The sequence below is a fragment of the Vulpes lagopus genome, chromosome 2, assembly GCF_018345385.1.
Source record: "Vulpes lagopus strain Blue_001 chromosome 2, ASM1834538v1, whole genome shotgun sequence".
NCBI classification, from domain to species: Eukaryota; Metazoa; Chordata; class Mammalia; order Carnivora; family Canidae; genus Vulpes; species Vulpes lagopus.
The window spans coordinates 46,087,664-46,103,822 of NC_054825.1; the positions used below are offsets into that span (position 1 = coordinate 46,087,664).

The 16,159-nt window shown below is 35.7% G+C and overlaps 1 protein-coding gene across 6 annotated transcripts in view; it reads left to right on the top strand.

The window, feature by feature from the left end:
• Window positions 1-16,159, top strand: part of MYO9A (myosin IXA) — a 271,647-nt gene that overhangs the window by 41,021 nt on the left and 214,467 nt on the right. For all 6 annotated transcript variants that reach the window (XM_041746477.1, XM_041746479.1, XM_041746482.1 and 3 more), the window contains exon 2: window positions 3,215-4,125. In XM_041746477.1, the coding sequence (XP_041602411.1) occupies window positions 3,286-4,125 (840 nt within the window). In that variant the 5' untranslated portion in view covers window positions 3,215-3,285. The remainder of the gene's footprint in view (window positions 1-3,214; window positions 4,126-16,159) is intronic.

Genomic DNA, 16,159 nt, shown 5'->3' on the forward strand with positions numbered 1-16,159 from the left:
ACACACAGAGAAAGGCAGAGACATAGGCAGAGGGAGAAACAGGCTCCTCGCAGGGAGCCCGATGTAGACTCGATCCCCAGACCCCAGGATCATGCCCTGAGCTGAAGGCAGGCACTCAACCACTGAGCCACCCAGGTGTCTCCATTTTTAACTTTTTGAGGAACCTCCATACCGTTTTCCAGAGTGGCTGCACCAGTTCGTATTCCCACCAACAGTGTAGGAAAGCTCCATTCTCTGCATCCTCGCCAACATCTCTTGTTTCCTGAGTTGTTCATTTTAGCCATCTGACTAGTATGACGTGGTATCTCATTGTGGTTTTGTTTTGTATTTCTCTGATATCCAGTGATAGCATTTTTTTCATGTGTATGACCGCTTTTTATATGTTCCATAATCTCTGTGTTTGAAGATCATTCAGGAAAAAGGTAAAAAGCAGTTTCTTCACTTGAGGACTTAGACAAATATGCAGTAGTATGAGAGAGAAGTAACTGAAGATACTTTAAAAAAATAACATGGCATCTTTATATGGTAAAGGATAAAATAAAATAAGGAAAAGAGTGATAACACATGAGGATGGTTTTTTGATGGGGCAAGTTACTGATGGAGATGATAAGAAATGTTTTTTTTTTTTAGCTCTGGAAAGGATGTGGAATTTATTTTCTGTGTAGACTGGAATGGAAAAGCAGAGAGGAGATGAAAATAGGAATGTATTTTGAGTTGGAAAAGGCACTATTTTCTCAGTGAGATACAAAAGTTGAAATCATTCTGGAGGTGTTATATATGTGGGGTTTGAGAAGATTGGAAGGATATGCAGAATACTTGTAAGGAATGAAAAAAGGTTAAATAGGTAAAGGTTATGAAATAAGGTTAAACAGGAAAAGGGAGGTTTGAATAAAATTTATAATAGTACCTTGCTGTATAATTCTGTCAGCTTTGTTCAGCAAGCCAGAGGCAGGATCTTATTGTTGCCTGCCTTATCTTGCCACTTTAGGGGAGGTGGAAAGTCTGAGTCCAAAAGTCCTTGATAATATATCTATTCTGTAGCAGGTTTCTCTTATTCTCTGAGTTATAATTTCATCTAGTTTAATTTTTTTATTTTTAATTTTTTTACTTTTTTTCAAGTTTTTATTTAAATTTCAGTTAATGTACAGCGTAATATTAGTTTCAGGTGTAGATTTTAGTGTTTCAGTACTTTCATATAGCACCCAGTGTTCATCACAAGTGTCTTCCTTAATTCCTGTCACCTATGTAACCAATCCCCCCACTACCCCAGCCTCTGGTAATCATCAGTTTGTTTTCTGTAGTTGAGTCTGTTTCTTGGTTTGCTTTTCCTTCCCGCCTCCATGTTTGTTTTGTTTCTTAAATTCCACACAAGTGAAATCATATGGTATTTGTTTTTCTGTGACTGGCTTATTTCACTTAGTATAATACTCTCTAGCTCCATCCATGTCATTGCAAATGGCAAGATTTCATTCTTTTTAAAAGATATATGTTTATTTTAGAGAGAGAGTGTGCACATGTGGGGGCAGGAGCAGAGGGACATGGAGGGAATCTCAAGCAGACTTCCTCCTGAGTGGGGAGCCAGACTTAGGGCTTGATCTCAGACCTTGAGATCATGACCTGAGCAGCAATCAGGAGTTGGATACTTAACCGACTGAGCCACCCAGGTGCCCCAAGGTTTCTTTCTTTCTTATGGCTAAGTAATATTCCATTGTGTATGTGTATATCACCTCTTCTTTATCCATTCATGGGTAAAGTTAATGGACGTTTGGGTTAATGGACGTTTGGGTTCTTTACGTAATTTGGTTGTTGTTGATAATGCTGCTATAAACATTGGGGTGCAAGTATCCTTTTGAAGTAGTATTTTTGTATCCTTTGGGTAAATCTCTAGTAGCGCTGGATTGTAAAGTAGTTCTATTTTTAATTTTTTGAGGAAATTCCATACTGTTTTCCTGAGTGGCTGCTCCAGTTTTCATTCCCCCTTTTCTGCATCCTTGCCAGCATTTGTTGTTTCCTGTGTTGTTAATTTCATCTATTACTGTTTTTAATTTCAAAAATTTGGTTTCATTAATGGCATTCTTTCTTGTTTTTGCTTTATCTACAAGAACTTTTGGGTGCAGGGTGATTAGACTTGCGTGATTATTCTGCCCATTTTAATTCAGCCTTTGGTGAGGCTCTTCAAATACAAAGAAAGAACTTGACTCTAATCTCAGGTACTTTAGAAACATTTCAAATAGGGGACAAAATACTTTTTATTTGTACTGTGAATTTTAAATTATTAGTGTAATAAAACATGGAAAAAATCTTTGGCAAGTTGCTGTTTTAGAAAGTGTCCAGATTGGATGATAAAATGTAATATTATGTGATCTTGATGAGAATGTTTTCAAGACTGTTTCTTTAAAAAAATGTATTTTATTTAAATTAATTTGCCAACATATAGTATAACACCCAGTGCTCATCTCATCATATGCCCTCCTTAGTGCCTGTTACCCAGTTACTCCAACCCCACTAACCTCCCCTTTTGCAACCCTTTGTTTCCCAGAGTTAGGAACCTCTCATGGTTTGTCTTCCTCTCTAATTTTTTCCACTCAGTTTCCTTCCTTTCCCTTATAGTTCCTTTCACTATTTCTCATATTCCACATGAGTGAAACCATATGATAATTATCTTTCTCTGACTAATTTCATTCAGCATAATATCCTCCAGTTCCATCCATATTGAAGTAAATGGTAGGTATTTATCCTTTCTGATGGCTGAAAGGATACAATTCCATTGTACATATATACCACATCTTTATCCATTCATCTGCTGAAGGACATCGTGGCTCCTTCCAGTTTGGCTATTGTGGACATTGCTGCTATGAACATTGGGGTGCAGATTTCTCATCGTTTCACTACATCTGTATCTTTGGGGTAAATACCCAGTAGTGCAATTGTTGGGTTGTAGGGTAGCTCTATTTTTAACTTCTTGAGGAACCTCCGCACTGTTTTTCCAGAGAGGCTGCACCAGTTTGCATTCCCACCAACAGTGCAAGAGGGCTCCCCTTTCTCCACAACCTCACCAACATCCGTTTTTTCTTGTCAAGACTATTTCTAGACTAAGAGGTAGGATTTTATGTTCTGAAAGATGTAATCAACATGATTTAAGCCTTTCTTGAGCATCAAAAAGTGAAGATTGCGTAATATGATTTCTAAATGTTTCACACCTTTTATGTTACAGTTCTTTTGCCATGAAAATGGTTTGCACGGTCTTGAACACATACTATCCATGCTGATGGGACAGGGTCCAATATGAATATAAATGATGGAGGAAGACGACGCTTTGAGGATAATGAACATACATTACGTATATATCCTGGGACAATTTCAGAAGGGACTATCTACTGTCCAATTCCTGCCAGAAAAAACTCCACAGCTGCTGAGGTGATTGACTCTCTTATAAACAGACTTCATCTTGACAAAACGAAGTGTTACGTTCTCGCAGAAGTAAAGGAATTTGGTGGAGAAGAATGGATACTCAACCCCACAGACTGTCCAGTTCAGCGAATGATGTTGTGGCCCCGGATGGCTCTGGAAAATCGCCTGAGTGGAGAGGACTATCGCTTTCTTCTGAGAGAAAAAAACCTTGATGGATCAATCCATTATGGTAGTTTGCAGTCATGGCTACGGGTAACAGAAGAGCGTCGCAGGATGATGGAACGGGGTTTTCTCCCACAGCCTCAGCAGAAAGACTTTGATGATTTGTGTAGCTTACCTGATTTGAATGAGAAAACTCTTTTAGAAAACCTACGAAATCGCTTTAAGCATGAAAAAATTTATACCTATGTTGGCAGTATTCTAATAGTGATTAACCCATTCAAGTTTCTTCCTATTTATAATCCCAAATATGTCAAAATGTATGATAACCACCAGTTGGGAAAACTGGAGCCCCACATTTATGCTGTGGCTGATGTAGCTTATCATGCCATGCTTCAGCGCAAAAAGAATCAGTGCATCGTGATTTCAGGAGAGAGTGGTTCTGGGAAGACTCAAAGCACAAACTTTCTTATTCACCACCTTACTGCTCTCAGTCAGAAGGGATTTGCCAGTGGAGTGGAACAAATTATTCTTGGAGCTGGACCAGTACTTGAGGTAAGTGCGTAGAAATACTGTTCTTAAACATATCTTTGAAAAATAAAACATAAACATTTTGTAGATGTGAGAAAATGAGACTAGAAGTATAGACATCATTTTTAGTTACCAAGGAAAACTGAAAGATGGGAAAGCAAAAAAGACAGTGTGGAAGTTTAAATGGTGTGACAGTGGCACTATTTTTTTCAAGGGTGTTTTTGGGTCACAGTGATGAAGAAAGGGATGATTGGAGGCATATGCATCACCTTGTAAAGGGAAATAGCAGGGACAGGACTCCTGTCTGTAATTGGGCTGTGGAATTAGGTGGCTAGGAAATATATTCTTAGTAGTAGTATATTTGTATCCCTGCAACTTTGACATCTGTGCCTAGTATTGAATTCTAAGGGTTCAGTTTTGGAAATGTAGAGAATATGGGAAAAATTTTTTAGTTCTATAATGTTTTAGAAGTAATTTTACCAAAGGTAGAAAAGAAAGAGAATACACTATTTTTGTTTTAGAATTGGAAGGAAAGGGCAATATTTTTTTTTTTAATTTTTATTTATTTATGATAGTCACAGAGAGAGAGAGAGGCAGAGACATAGGCAGAGGGAGAAGCAGGCTCCATGCACCGGGAGCCCGATGTGGGATTCGATCCCGGGTCTCCAGGATCGCGCCCTGGGCCAAAAGCAGGCGCCAAACCGCTGCGCCACCCAGGGATCCCAAGGGCAATATTTTTTTGAAAGATTTTATTTATGAGAGAGAGAGAGCACAAATAGGAGGAGGTGCAGAGGGAGAGGGACGAGCGGACTCCTCGCTAAGCGAGGAGCCCTACAAGGGCCTCAATCCTAGGATCCTGAGATCATGACCTGAGCTGAAGTCAGATGCTTATCCAACTGAGCCACCCAGGCTCATTACTTACTTTTTAAAAGGGATTTTGTGAAGTATAATTGATATACACTAAACTGCACATACTGAGTATGTACAATTTGATAAAATTTGACGTGTGTATATATATTAATTAAACCAACCACCGCAGTCAGGATACTGAATATATCCATTATCCTTATCCTCATAGCTCTTTGTGATTCCTTTCTCTCACCCTTTCCAGCTTACTCATCTACAAGAAACCATTTACATACTTTGTCACTATACATTAGTTTGTTATTTCTATAAACTAATTTTATGTAAGTGGAATCATAACAGTGTGTACTCTTTTATGTTTGACTTCTCTTGGTATAGTTATTTCAGGATTCATCCGTGTTGTTGTTAGTGTCAGTGATTCATTCCTTTTGCTAAGGTAGAATTCTACTGTCTGGGTGGACCACACTTGGTTTATCTGTTCACCTATTAATGGATATATATAGGTTGTTACTAGTTTTTTGGCTGTTACACATAAAAACTCTATAAAAGTCTTTTGGATAAATACCTAGGAGTGGAATGACTAGGTCATATGATAGGGTATATGCTTAGCTTTTTGAGAAACTGCCAAATTTTTCCAAAGTGGTTGTACCCACCATTTTATATTCTCACCCAGCAGTGTGTTCCAGGTACTCCGCATCCTTGCTAACCCTTGATAGAGTCGTTCCTGTAAATTTTAGCCATTCACACACACACACACACACACACACACACACACACACACACACACATAAATATAGTGATATCTCATTGAGGTTTTAATTTGTATTTTATAGTGATTAATGCCATGAGCATATTTTCATATGTTGATTTGCCCTTTCCATATTTTCTTTGGTGAAATGTTTGTCACAATTTATTGCCCAACTTTTTACTGGGTTTTCTTACTGTGTTTTGAAAGTTTTTTGTAGGGATCCCTGGGTGGCGCAGCGGTTTGGCGCCTGCCTTTGGCCCAGGGCACGATCCTGGAGACCCGGGATCGAATCCCACATCGGGCTCCCGGTGCATGGAGCCTGCTTCTCCCTCTGCCTGTGTCTCTGCCTCTCTCTCTCTCTGTGACTATAATACATAAATAATAAATAAAAATTAAAAAAAAATAAAGTTTTTTGTAAAAAAAAAAAGTTTTTTGTGTAGTGGCTACACGTGTGTGTGTGTACACATTTTCTCCCAGATTTAACCACCTTCTTCTTCTTCTTTTTTTTTTTTTTTAGTATAGTTGACACCATGTTATATTATTTTAGGTGTACAACTTAGTGATACCACAGTTTATAATACGTTTATGTTTACCACATGTTTGTGTTTACCACATTTACCACAAGTGTAGCTACCATCTATCCTGATACATTGCTATTACAATGTCACTGATTCCTTATGCTGTACCTTTTATTCCTGTGATCTACTCATTTCATAAGTGGAGGCCTATTATGCCCTCCCCTTCATCCATTAGGCCCAACCTCCCACCCGTGCCCCTCTGGCAACTATAGTTTGTTCTATTTATTTATAGGTTTGCTTTTGCTTGCTTTCTTTTTTTTAAAGTGTTTTATTTTTTTGATAGATTTTATTCATTAGAAAGAGAGAGAGAAAGAGCACAAGCAGTGGGAAGAGGAAGAGGGGGAAGCAAACTTTCCACTGAGCAGGAGATGCAGGGCTTGATCCCAGGACCCTGAGATCATGACCTGAGCTGAAGGCAGAAGCTCAACCAACTGAGCCACCCAGGCACCCCTGACTCTGCATTTTATTTGTTTCTTCTTCTTTTTTCCCCCTAGATCGTTATGAATGAAATCCTATGGTATTTTTCTTTCTCAATCTGACTTATTTCATTTAGCATAATATCCTTTAGATGCATCCATGCTGTCTCAAATGGCATGATCTCATCCTTTTGTATGGCTGCATAATGTCCCTTTGTATATCCACACCACATATTCCTTATCCATTCATCTATTGATGAATACTTAGGTTGCTTTCATATCTTGGTTATGGTAAATAATGCTGCAGTAAACATAAAAGTGCATATATCTCTTTGAATTAGTGTTTTCATTTTCTTTGGGTAAATACCCAGTAGTAGAATTATTGGATCATATAGTATTTCTGTTTTTAATTTTTTGAGGAACCTCCATACTATTTTCATAGTGGCTGTACCAATTTAGATATCCACAAATAGTGTACAAGAGTTCCTTTTTCTACACATCCTCACCAACATTTGTTACTTCTTGTGTTTTGATCATAGCCATTCTAGTAGGTGTAAGGTAATATCTCATTGTGGTTTTAATTTGCATTTCCCTGATGATGAGTGCTATAGATCATCTTTTCATGTGTCTGTTAGCCATCTGTATGTCTTCTTTAGATAAAAGTCTATTCAAGTCCTCTGCCCAATTTAACTGGATTATTTTTTTGGGTGTTGTATACTTTTTTATATATATTTTAGATATTAACTCCTTATTGGATATATCATTTGCAAATATTTTCTCCCTCTCAGGTTGTTTTTTTGTTTGTTGATGGTTTCCTTCACTCTGCAAAAGCTTTGTATTGTTTTGTTTTTTGGTGTAGTCCCAATAGCTTGTTTTTGTTTTTGTTTCCCTTGCTTTATGAGACATATCTAGAAAAATGTTGCTTTGGCCGATGTCAGAGAAATGACTACTTGTGTTCTATTCTAGGATTTTTATGGTTTCAGGTTTCATATTTAGGTTTTAATCCAATTTGAGTTTATTTTCGTGTTACAAGGTGGTCAGTTTACATGTAGCTGTCCAGTTTTCCCAGCACCATTGAGCAAAGACTGTCTCCTATTATATATTCTTGCTTCTGTTGTCATTGATTAAATGACTATATAAATGTGGATTTATTTCTGGGCTCTCTATTCTATTTCATTGATCTATGTGTCCATTTTTGTGCCAGTACCATACTGTTATGATTACTACAGCTTTGTAGAATGTGTTGAAATGTGGATTTGTGATACCTGCAGCTTTTTCTTTGTCAAGATTGGTTTGGTTATTCCAGGTCTTCTTTGGTTCCACAGAAATTTCACTGTTATTTGTTCTAGTTTTTTAAAACATGTTTTTGATATTTTGCTAGGTATTGCTTTGAATCTGTAGCTTGCTTTGGGTAATGTAGACATATTAATAATACTAATTCTTCCAATCCATAAGCCTGGAATATCTTTCCATTTGTGTCATCTTCAATTTCTTTCAGCAATATTTTATAGTTTCAGAATACAGATCTTTGACTTTCTTGGTTAAGTTATTTTTAGGTCCTTTATTCTTTTTTTTTTTTTTATTACTTCTTACTTAGGTCCTTTATTCTTTTTTTTTTTTTTTAACTTCTGCAGAAGTAAATGGTGTTGTTTTCTTAATTTATCTGTCTGCTGCTTTGCTATTAGTGTATAGAAAAGCTACCGATTTCTGAGTATTAATTTTGTTATCCTTCAACTTTAATGAATTCATTTATTATTTCCAGTTGCTTTTTGGTGAGTCTTTAAGATTTTCTATGTGTAGTATCATATTATCTGCAAATAGTGATAGTTTAACTTCTCCTGACCAATGTGGATGCCTCTTTCTTTCTTTCTTTTTTTTTTATCTGATTGTGTGGCTAGGACTTCTAGTACTATGTTGAATAAAAGTAGCAAGAGGAGGCTTTGTCTTGTTCCTGAGGCTAGAGGAAAAGCTCTCAGGTTTTCACCATTGAATATGATGATGTTAGTTGTGGGTTTCTCATATATATAGTCTTATTATGTTGATGTATATGCCCTCTAACACTACATTGCTGAGAGTTTTTATCATGAATGGAATTAGAATTTTGTCAAATGGTTTTTCTGTAGCCATCGAGATGATCTCTGATTTTTAATGTTTGTTTTGTTATGTGGTGTCTCACATTGGTTTGTGAGTATTGAACCATTTTTACATCCCTAGAGTAAGTCTCACTTGATCATGGTGAATGATTCTGTTAAAACTCTGTATTTATAGTATTCTGTTAAAACTCTGTATTTCTGTGCTGTCAATTGTTACTTCTCTTTCATTTCTGATATTGAGTCCTTCCTTTTTTTTTTATTGTTGGGTCTAAGGGTTTGTCAATTTTGTTTACCTTTTCAAAGAACCAACTCTTGGTTTCATTGATTTTTTTTCCTATTACTTTTTAAAGTCTCTATGTCATTCATTTTTATTCTGATCTTTATTATTTCCTTCCTTTTTACTCACCTGGGGCTTTGTTCTCTTTTTTTCCCTAGTTCCTTTAGTTGTACATTTAGATAGTTTATTTGAGCTTTTTCTTGTTTCTTGAGGTAGGCCTGTTTTACTATATATTTCCCTCTTAGGACTGCTTTTACTGTGTCTCAATGACTTTTGGATTGTTTTCAGTATGATTTTTATTTTTTAATTTTTAAAAGATTTTTTTTATTCATGAGAGACAAAGAGAGGCAGAGACACAGGCAGAAGGAGAAGCAGGCTTCCTACAGGGAACCTGATGTGAGACTTGATCCCAGGATCCTGGGATCATGACCTGAGCCAGTGGCAGACGCTCAACCTCTGAGCCACCCAGGTGCCCCTTCAGTTTGATATAAATTTAACCCTTTCTTCATATTACTTTTTGAAGAGCATCATTTAAAAATGTTTACTCAATTTTATTGAGATATAATTGACATAAATCATTGTATTAAGATGTGCAACATGATTTGATACATGTATGTATTGAGAAATAATTACCATGGTAAGTTTAGATAAGATCTATCACATGACATAATTTTAGTTTTTTTCTTGAGATGAGAACTTTAAAGACTTACTCTCTTAGTAACTTTCAAATATATGATGCAGTACTGGTAAGTGTAGTCATCATGGTGTACATTACAGCCTCAGAACTTATTTATCTTATAACTGGAAATTTGTACCTTTGATGACTTTTATCTATTCCCCACTTCCCCATCCTCTCTGGCAACCACCAGTCTTTCATAGGTTTTATTTGTTTTAGATTCCTTCCATATAAATAAAATCATACAGTATTTGTTTTTCTTTGTCTAACTTATCTTATTTAGCATAATGCCCTCAAAGTCTATCCATGTTGTTGCAAATGACAGGATTTTCTTATTTTTTTTTAATGACTTAATAGTATTCCATCATATATACATACAACATCTTATTTATCCATTTATTCATCTGTGGGCACTCAGGTTGTTTCCATGTCTTGGCTATTGTTAATAATCATACAGTGAACATGGGGGTGCAGATATCTCTTTAAGATAGTGATTTCATTTCCTCCAGGTACCCAGAAGTGGAATTGCTGTATCATAGGGTATTTCTATTTCTATTTTTATTAATTTATTATTTATTTTTTTAGATACATAATATGTGTGTGAGCAAGGGGTGAGGGTTAAAGAGGAGGGAGAGAGAGAGAATCTTAAGCAAGTTCTTGATCCCACAACACTAAGATCATGACCTGAGCCAAAATCAAGATTTGATTGCTTACCTGACTGAGCTACCCAGGCATCCCTGGTATTTCTATTTTTAATTTTTTGAGGAACCACCATACGTCTTTTTTTTTTTTTTTGAGTGGCTGCACCAATTTTAATATTTCCACAAACAGTACACAGGGTTGCTTTTTCTCCACATCCTTGCCAACAATTGTTAGCTCTTGTCTTTTGGACAATAGCCATTCTAACAGGTATTAAGTGATACTTCATAGTGGTTTTGATTTGTATTTTCTCAGTGATGAGTAATGTTGAGCTCCTTTTATTTATTTATTTATTTTTTAAAAGATTTATTTACTTATGATAGACATAGAGAGAGAGAGAGAGAGAGGCAGAGACACAGGAGGAGGGAGAAGCAGGCTCCATGCCAGGAGCCTGACATGGGACTTGATGCCGGGACTCCAGGATCATGCCCTGGGCCAAAGGCAGGCGCCAAACCGCTGAGCCACCCAGGGATATCCCCATTGAGCTCCTTTTAATACCTGTTAGCCATTTGTAGATCTTCTCTAGAACAAATACCTATTTGTGTATGTGTGTGTGTGTGTGTGTGTTTTATAAAGGAATGCCCATTTTTTATTTGGGTTCTTTGCATTTTTTTGCTCTTGAGTTGTTTGAGTTCTTAATGTTTTTTGGATATAACCTCTTATCAAGTATGTGATTTACCAGTGTTTTCTCCCATTTGATATGTTGCCTTTTCATTCTGTTGGTGGTTACCTTTGCTGTACAGAAATGTTTTGATTTGGTGTAGTTCCACTTGTTTATCTTTGCTTCTGATGCCTTTGCTTTTGATATCATCTCCAGAAAATCATCTCCAATACTGATTTCTTAACCTCTAGTTGTTGTATGGTTTCAGGTCATATGTTTAAGTCTTTAATCCTTTTTGAGTTGATTTTTGTATGTGGTATAAGGATTCAGTTTCAGTCTTTTGCATGTAGCTGTCTAGTTTTCTCAGCACCATTTATTGAAGAGACTGTTCTTTTTCCATTACATATTGTTGGCTTCTTTGTCCCACTTTAACTGACCATGTATGTGTGGGTTTATTTCTGGGCACTCTATTTTTTTTTTAATCTGTGTGTTTTTATGCCAGTACTCTACTGTTTTGATTGTTAGAGCTTTTTAATAAAATTTGAAATCAGAAAGTGTAATGCCTCTAGCTTTGTTCTTCTTTTTCAGGATTGCTTTGGCTATTTGGGGTCTTCTGTAGTTCTATACAAATTTTAGGATTATCTTTTCTACCTCTGTGAACAATTCCATTGGAATTTTGATAGGAATTGCAGTGAATCTTTAGATTGCTTTGGGGTAGTATGGACATTTTGATGCTGTGAATTCTTCCAATTGATGAGCTCAGAATATCTTTCCATTTATTTGTGCCTTCTTCAGTTTTTGTCATTAGCGTCTTATAGTTTTCATTGTACAGATCTTTCACCTCCTTGGTGAAATTTTGCTCAGATTTAACCCTCTCTTAATAGTACCTTTTGAAGAGCAGAATTTTAAATTTTGATAAAGAAGCCCAATTTATTCATTTTTTTTCTCTTATGCTTTTGGTGTCCTATTTAAAAAAAACTTTGGTTGCAAAGATATTGTGTGGTTTTTGTTTTCCCATTAGTTTTATAGTTTCAGGTTTTGCATTCAGGTCTGTGATACATTTTGAGTTTATTTTATATATGTGTAAGGTATAGATTGTTTTCCTATGAATGTCTACTTGTTTCAAGACTGTTTTTTGTTTCAAGACTATTTTTTCTGTACCTTAGTGCTTTTGTGTCTTTGTCAAAAAATTGTCCATATATATGTGGGTTTATATCTATATTCTCTCTTCTGATCTGTTGATTCATTTATCTTTATAATAGGGCAATGTGACTTTCCTTATGTAGCTTTATAATAATCTTTGAAATTAGGTACTTTTAATCCTTCTTCTGCTTAGTTGTTTGGATATTCTAGGTCCTTTGTACTTCCATATGAATTTTATAACTAAATTATCAGTTTCCCTATAAAAGGTTTTTTGGACTTTAATTGGGATAGTGTTAAATCTGTAGTTTAATTTGGAGAGAACTGACAATAGTAAGTCATCTGATCCATGAAGAAGTTTGTTTCTCCATTTATGAAGGTCACCTTTAATTTCTGTCAGCAGTATGTCGTTTTTAATATAGAGAACTTTAACATCTATGGTAAGTTATATTTGTGTTTTTTGATGCTTTTATAAATGGTATTTAAAAGTTTTTAATTGTTCCTAATATATAGAGATACAGTTGATATTGGCACTTTGATTTTGTATTCTACAAACTGGCTAGATACAAATATTTTGATTTTTTTTTAAGTTTTCATTGGATTTTCCATATAGGAAATCATATTTGTAGATAAAAAGTCAGTTTTATTTCTTTTCTTTCAGTCTGTTTTTTTTCCTTGTGGATTTCACTGATTATTCCAATATGAATACTAGTGGTAAAAAAGCAATGTTCTTGTCTTAGGGAGAAAGCATTTAGCTTTAAACATTAAGTAGGATGATAGCTATAGATTTTGTGTAGTCTTTATTAGATTGAGGGCCATTTCCTTTTATTCCTACGTTGTTTAGAGTTGTTTTTTAAATATTTTATTTTTTTTATTTATTCATGAGAGACACACAGAGAAAGAGGCAGAGAGATACAGGCAGAGGGAGAACCAGGCTCCATGCAGGGAGCCTGATGCAGGACTCGATCCCAGGACTCCAGGATCACGACCTGGGTCAAAGGCAGGCACTAAACTGCTGAGCCACCCAGGGATCCCTTGTTTAGAATTTTTCTCAGGAATGGATAATCAGGTTGGATTTTGTCAAATGCTTTTTCTTTGTCTATTTGAGATGGTCATATGGTTTACAAAGAATAGTTTGTTAAATTATGTCAAATAAATTATAAATAGATTATATAGTAAATTATATCAATAGATTTTTTTGATTGGTAAACCATTTCAGCATTCCTGGGATAAACACCACTTATCCTTTAGTGTATTACTGGATTTGGTTTGGTAAAATTTTGTTCAGAATTTTTGATATGTGGTCATGAGAAATATAGTTTTCTTTAATTTTTTTTTCTTTTTTGGTATCAGGATAATTTTGGCCTCATGGGAATGAGTTGGGATGTCTTATATTTTTGGAAGAGTTTGTGTAGAACTTTTTTCCTCCATTATCAGTGTCAGGATTGATAGGAAACAATCCAGGCCTGTGATTTTCTTTGCAGGAAGGCTTTAAAAAAATTATTTTATTAAATTTTTTTTTTTATTTATTAGCTTCCGAGGTAGAATTTAGTGATTCATCAATTGTATAGAACATCCAAGTGCTCATTACATCAGATGCCCTCCTCAATGCCTATCACCCAATTATCCATTCCCCCCACTTACCTCCCTTCCAGCAACCCTCAATTTGTTTCCTAGAGTTCAGCATCTCTCATGGTTTGCCTCTCCCTCAATTTTCATCTTATCTTTACTCCCCTTCTCCTGTGTTCATCCAGTTTTCTTCGTTAACTTCCACATATGAATGAAATCATATGGTATTTGTCTTTCTTTGATTTTTTCACTTAGCATGATACCCTCTAGTTCCATCCACATCATTGCAGATGGCAAGATTTCATTCTTTTTTGATGGTTGAGTAATATTCTGGTGTGTGTGTGTGTGTGTGTGTGTGTGTGTACACACCACCTCTTTATCCATCTGTTGATGGACACCTGGGCTCTTTCCATATTTTGGCTGTTGTGGACATTGCTGCTATAAACATTGGGGTTCATGTGCCCCTTTGAAATACTATGTTTGTATCATTTGGATAAATACCTAGTAGTGCAATTGCTGGGTGGTAGGGTAGTCTATTTTTGACTTTTTGAAGAGTCTCCATACTGTTTTCCAGAGTGGCTGCACGAGTTTGCATTCCCAACAACAGGGTAAGGGTTCTGCTTTCTCCACATGCTTGCCAACATCTGCTGTTTCCTGAGTTGTTCATTTTAGCCATTTTGACTGGTGTGAGGTGGTATCTCATTTTGATTTTGATTTGTATTTCCCTGATGCTGAGTAATATTGAGCATTTTTTCATGTGTCTGTTGGCCACTTGTATGTCTTCTTTGGAGAAATGTGTGTTTGTGTCTTCTGTCCCATTTCTTGACTGGATTTTTTGTTTTTTTGGATGTTGGGTTTGTTAAGCTCTTTATAGATTTTGAATACTAGCTCTTTATCTGATATGTTTGCAGGAAAGTTTTAGCCAAAGTTTCAATTTTTAAAGTAGATAAAGAACTACTTTGAACTTATTTGTGACTTGGAATCTGAAGTATGTCTCTTGGGAAAAGCATGGGGTTGGATCACTTGAAAAAAAACAAAACTCTATTCTGCCAGTTATCTATCTTATGATTGGAATGTTTGATCCAAATACAGCTTATGTAATTATTGATAATGTAAGATATGTCTGCCACTTGTTTGTTATTTTATTATATTATTCTGTTCCTGAGAGAACGCACTCCTGTGCGTGCATGAGGTTGGGAGAGGGGGCAGAGGGAATCTTACGCAGGCTTCACTTGAGCATGGATGGAGCCTGATGTGGGGTTGTCTCTCACAACCCTGAGATCATGACCTGAGCTGAAATCAAGAGTAAGATGCTCAACCAACTGAGTCACCCAGGTGCCCCTGCTATTTGTTTTTTTATTTTTATTTTTTAAAGATTTATTTATTTATTCATGATAGACACATAGAGAGAGAGGTGGAGACACAGGCAGAGGGAGAAGCAGACTCCATGCTGGGAGCCCGACGTGGGACTCGATCCCGCGACTCCAGGATCGTGCCCTGGGCCGAAGGCAGGCGCTAAACTGCTGAGCCACCCAGGGATCCCTATTTGTTTTTTTAATATTCTTTTTATATCCTATATTCTTCCATTACTACGTTCTGTTATATTAAGGAGATATTTTCTAGCATACCATTTTAATATTGTCTATCTTTTTGGTATTTTTTGGTAATTTTTTTAGTGGTATTCTTGAGCATTCCAATTAGCATAACAATTCAGCTTGAATTACTACCAACCAAATTTCAATAATATACAAAAACTTTCTTCTATGTAGCTCTGTGCCTCTTTCCCTCTTTTGTGCTTTTATTTTCATATAAATTGCATGTTTCTATACTGTATATCCATAAATACATAAATATTTATTTTGTGGAATTGTCTTTTAAGTCAGGTAGGAGGGAAAAAGTTATAAATAGAATATTTATACGCTGTTTTATTTTTACATTGCATTTACCTTTATTTGTGGGCTTTATTTCTTTACGTAGATTGTCTTCATTAGTATCCTGTCATTTCAGCTTGAATTATTTCATTTAGTACATTTTGTAAAGCCCATCTGCTGAATGAATTCTTTGGATTTTCTTTATTTAAAATGTCTTAATTTCTCCTTTAATTTTGAAAAGTATTTTTACCAGACACAGAATTCTTGATTGACAGGCTTTTCTCAGTGCTTTGAATATATAACTCCACTATCTTTGATTCTTAATTTTATTTGGAGAAATTAGGTGTTATGCTTATTGAGGAACTTATATATATAGTATGTGTTGTGTCTCTTTCACTGCTTATAATAACTATTCTTTTTTTCATGTTTGCTGATTCTTTTACGTGCTTATGTCTCTACCCAAGCCCCTCCAATGAATTTTTAATTGTAGTTAATGTACTTTCCAGTACTGGAATTTTTATAATTT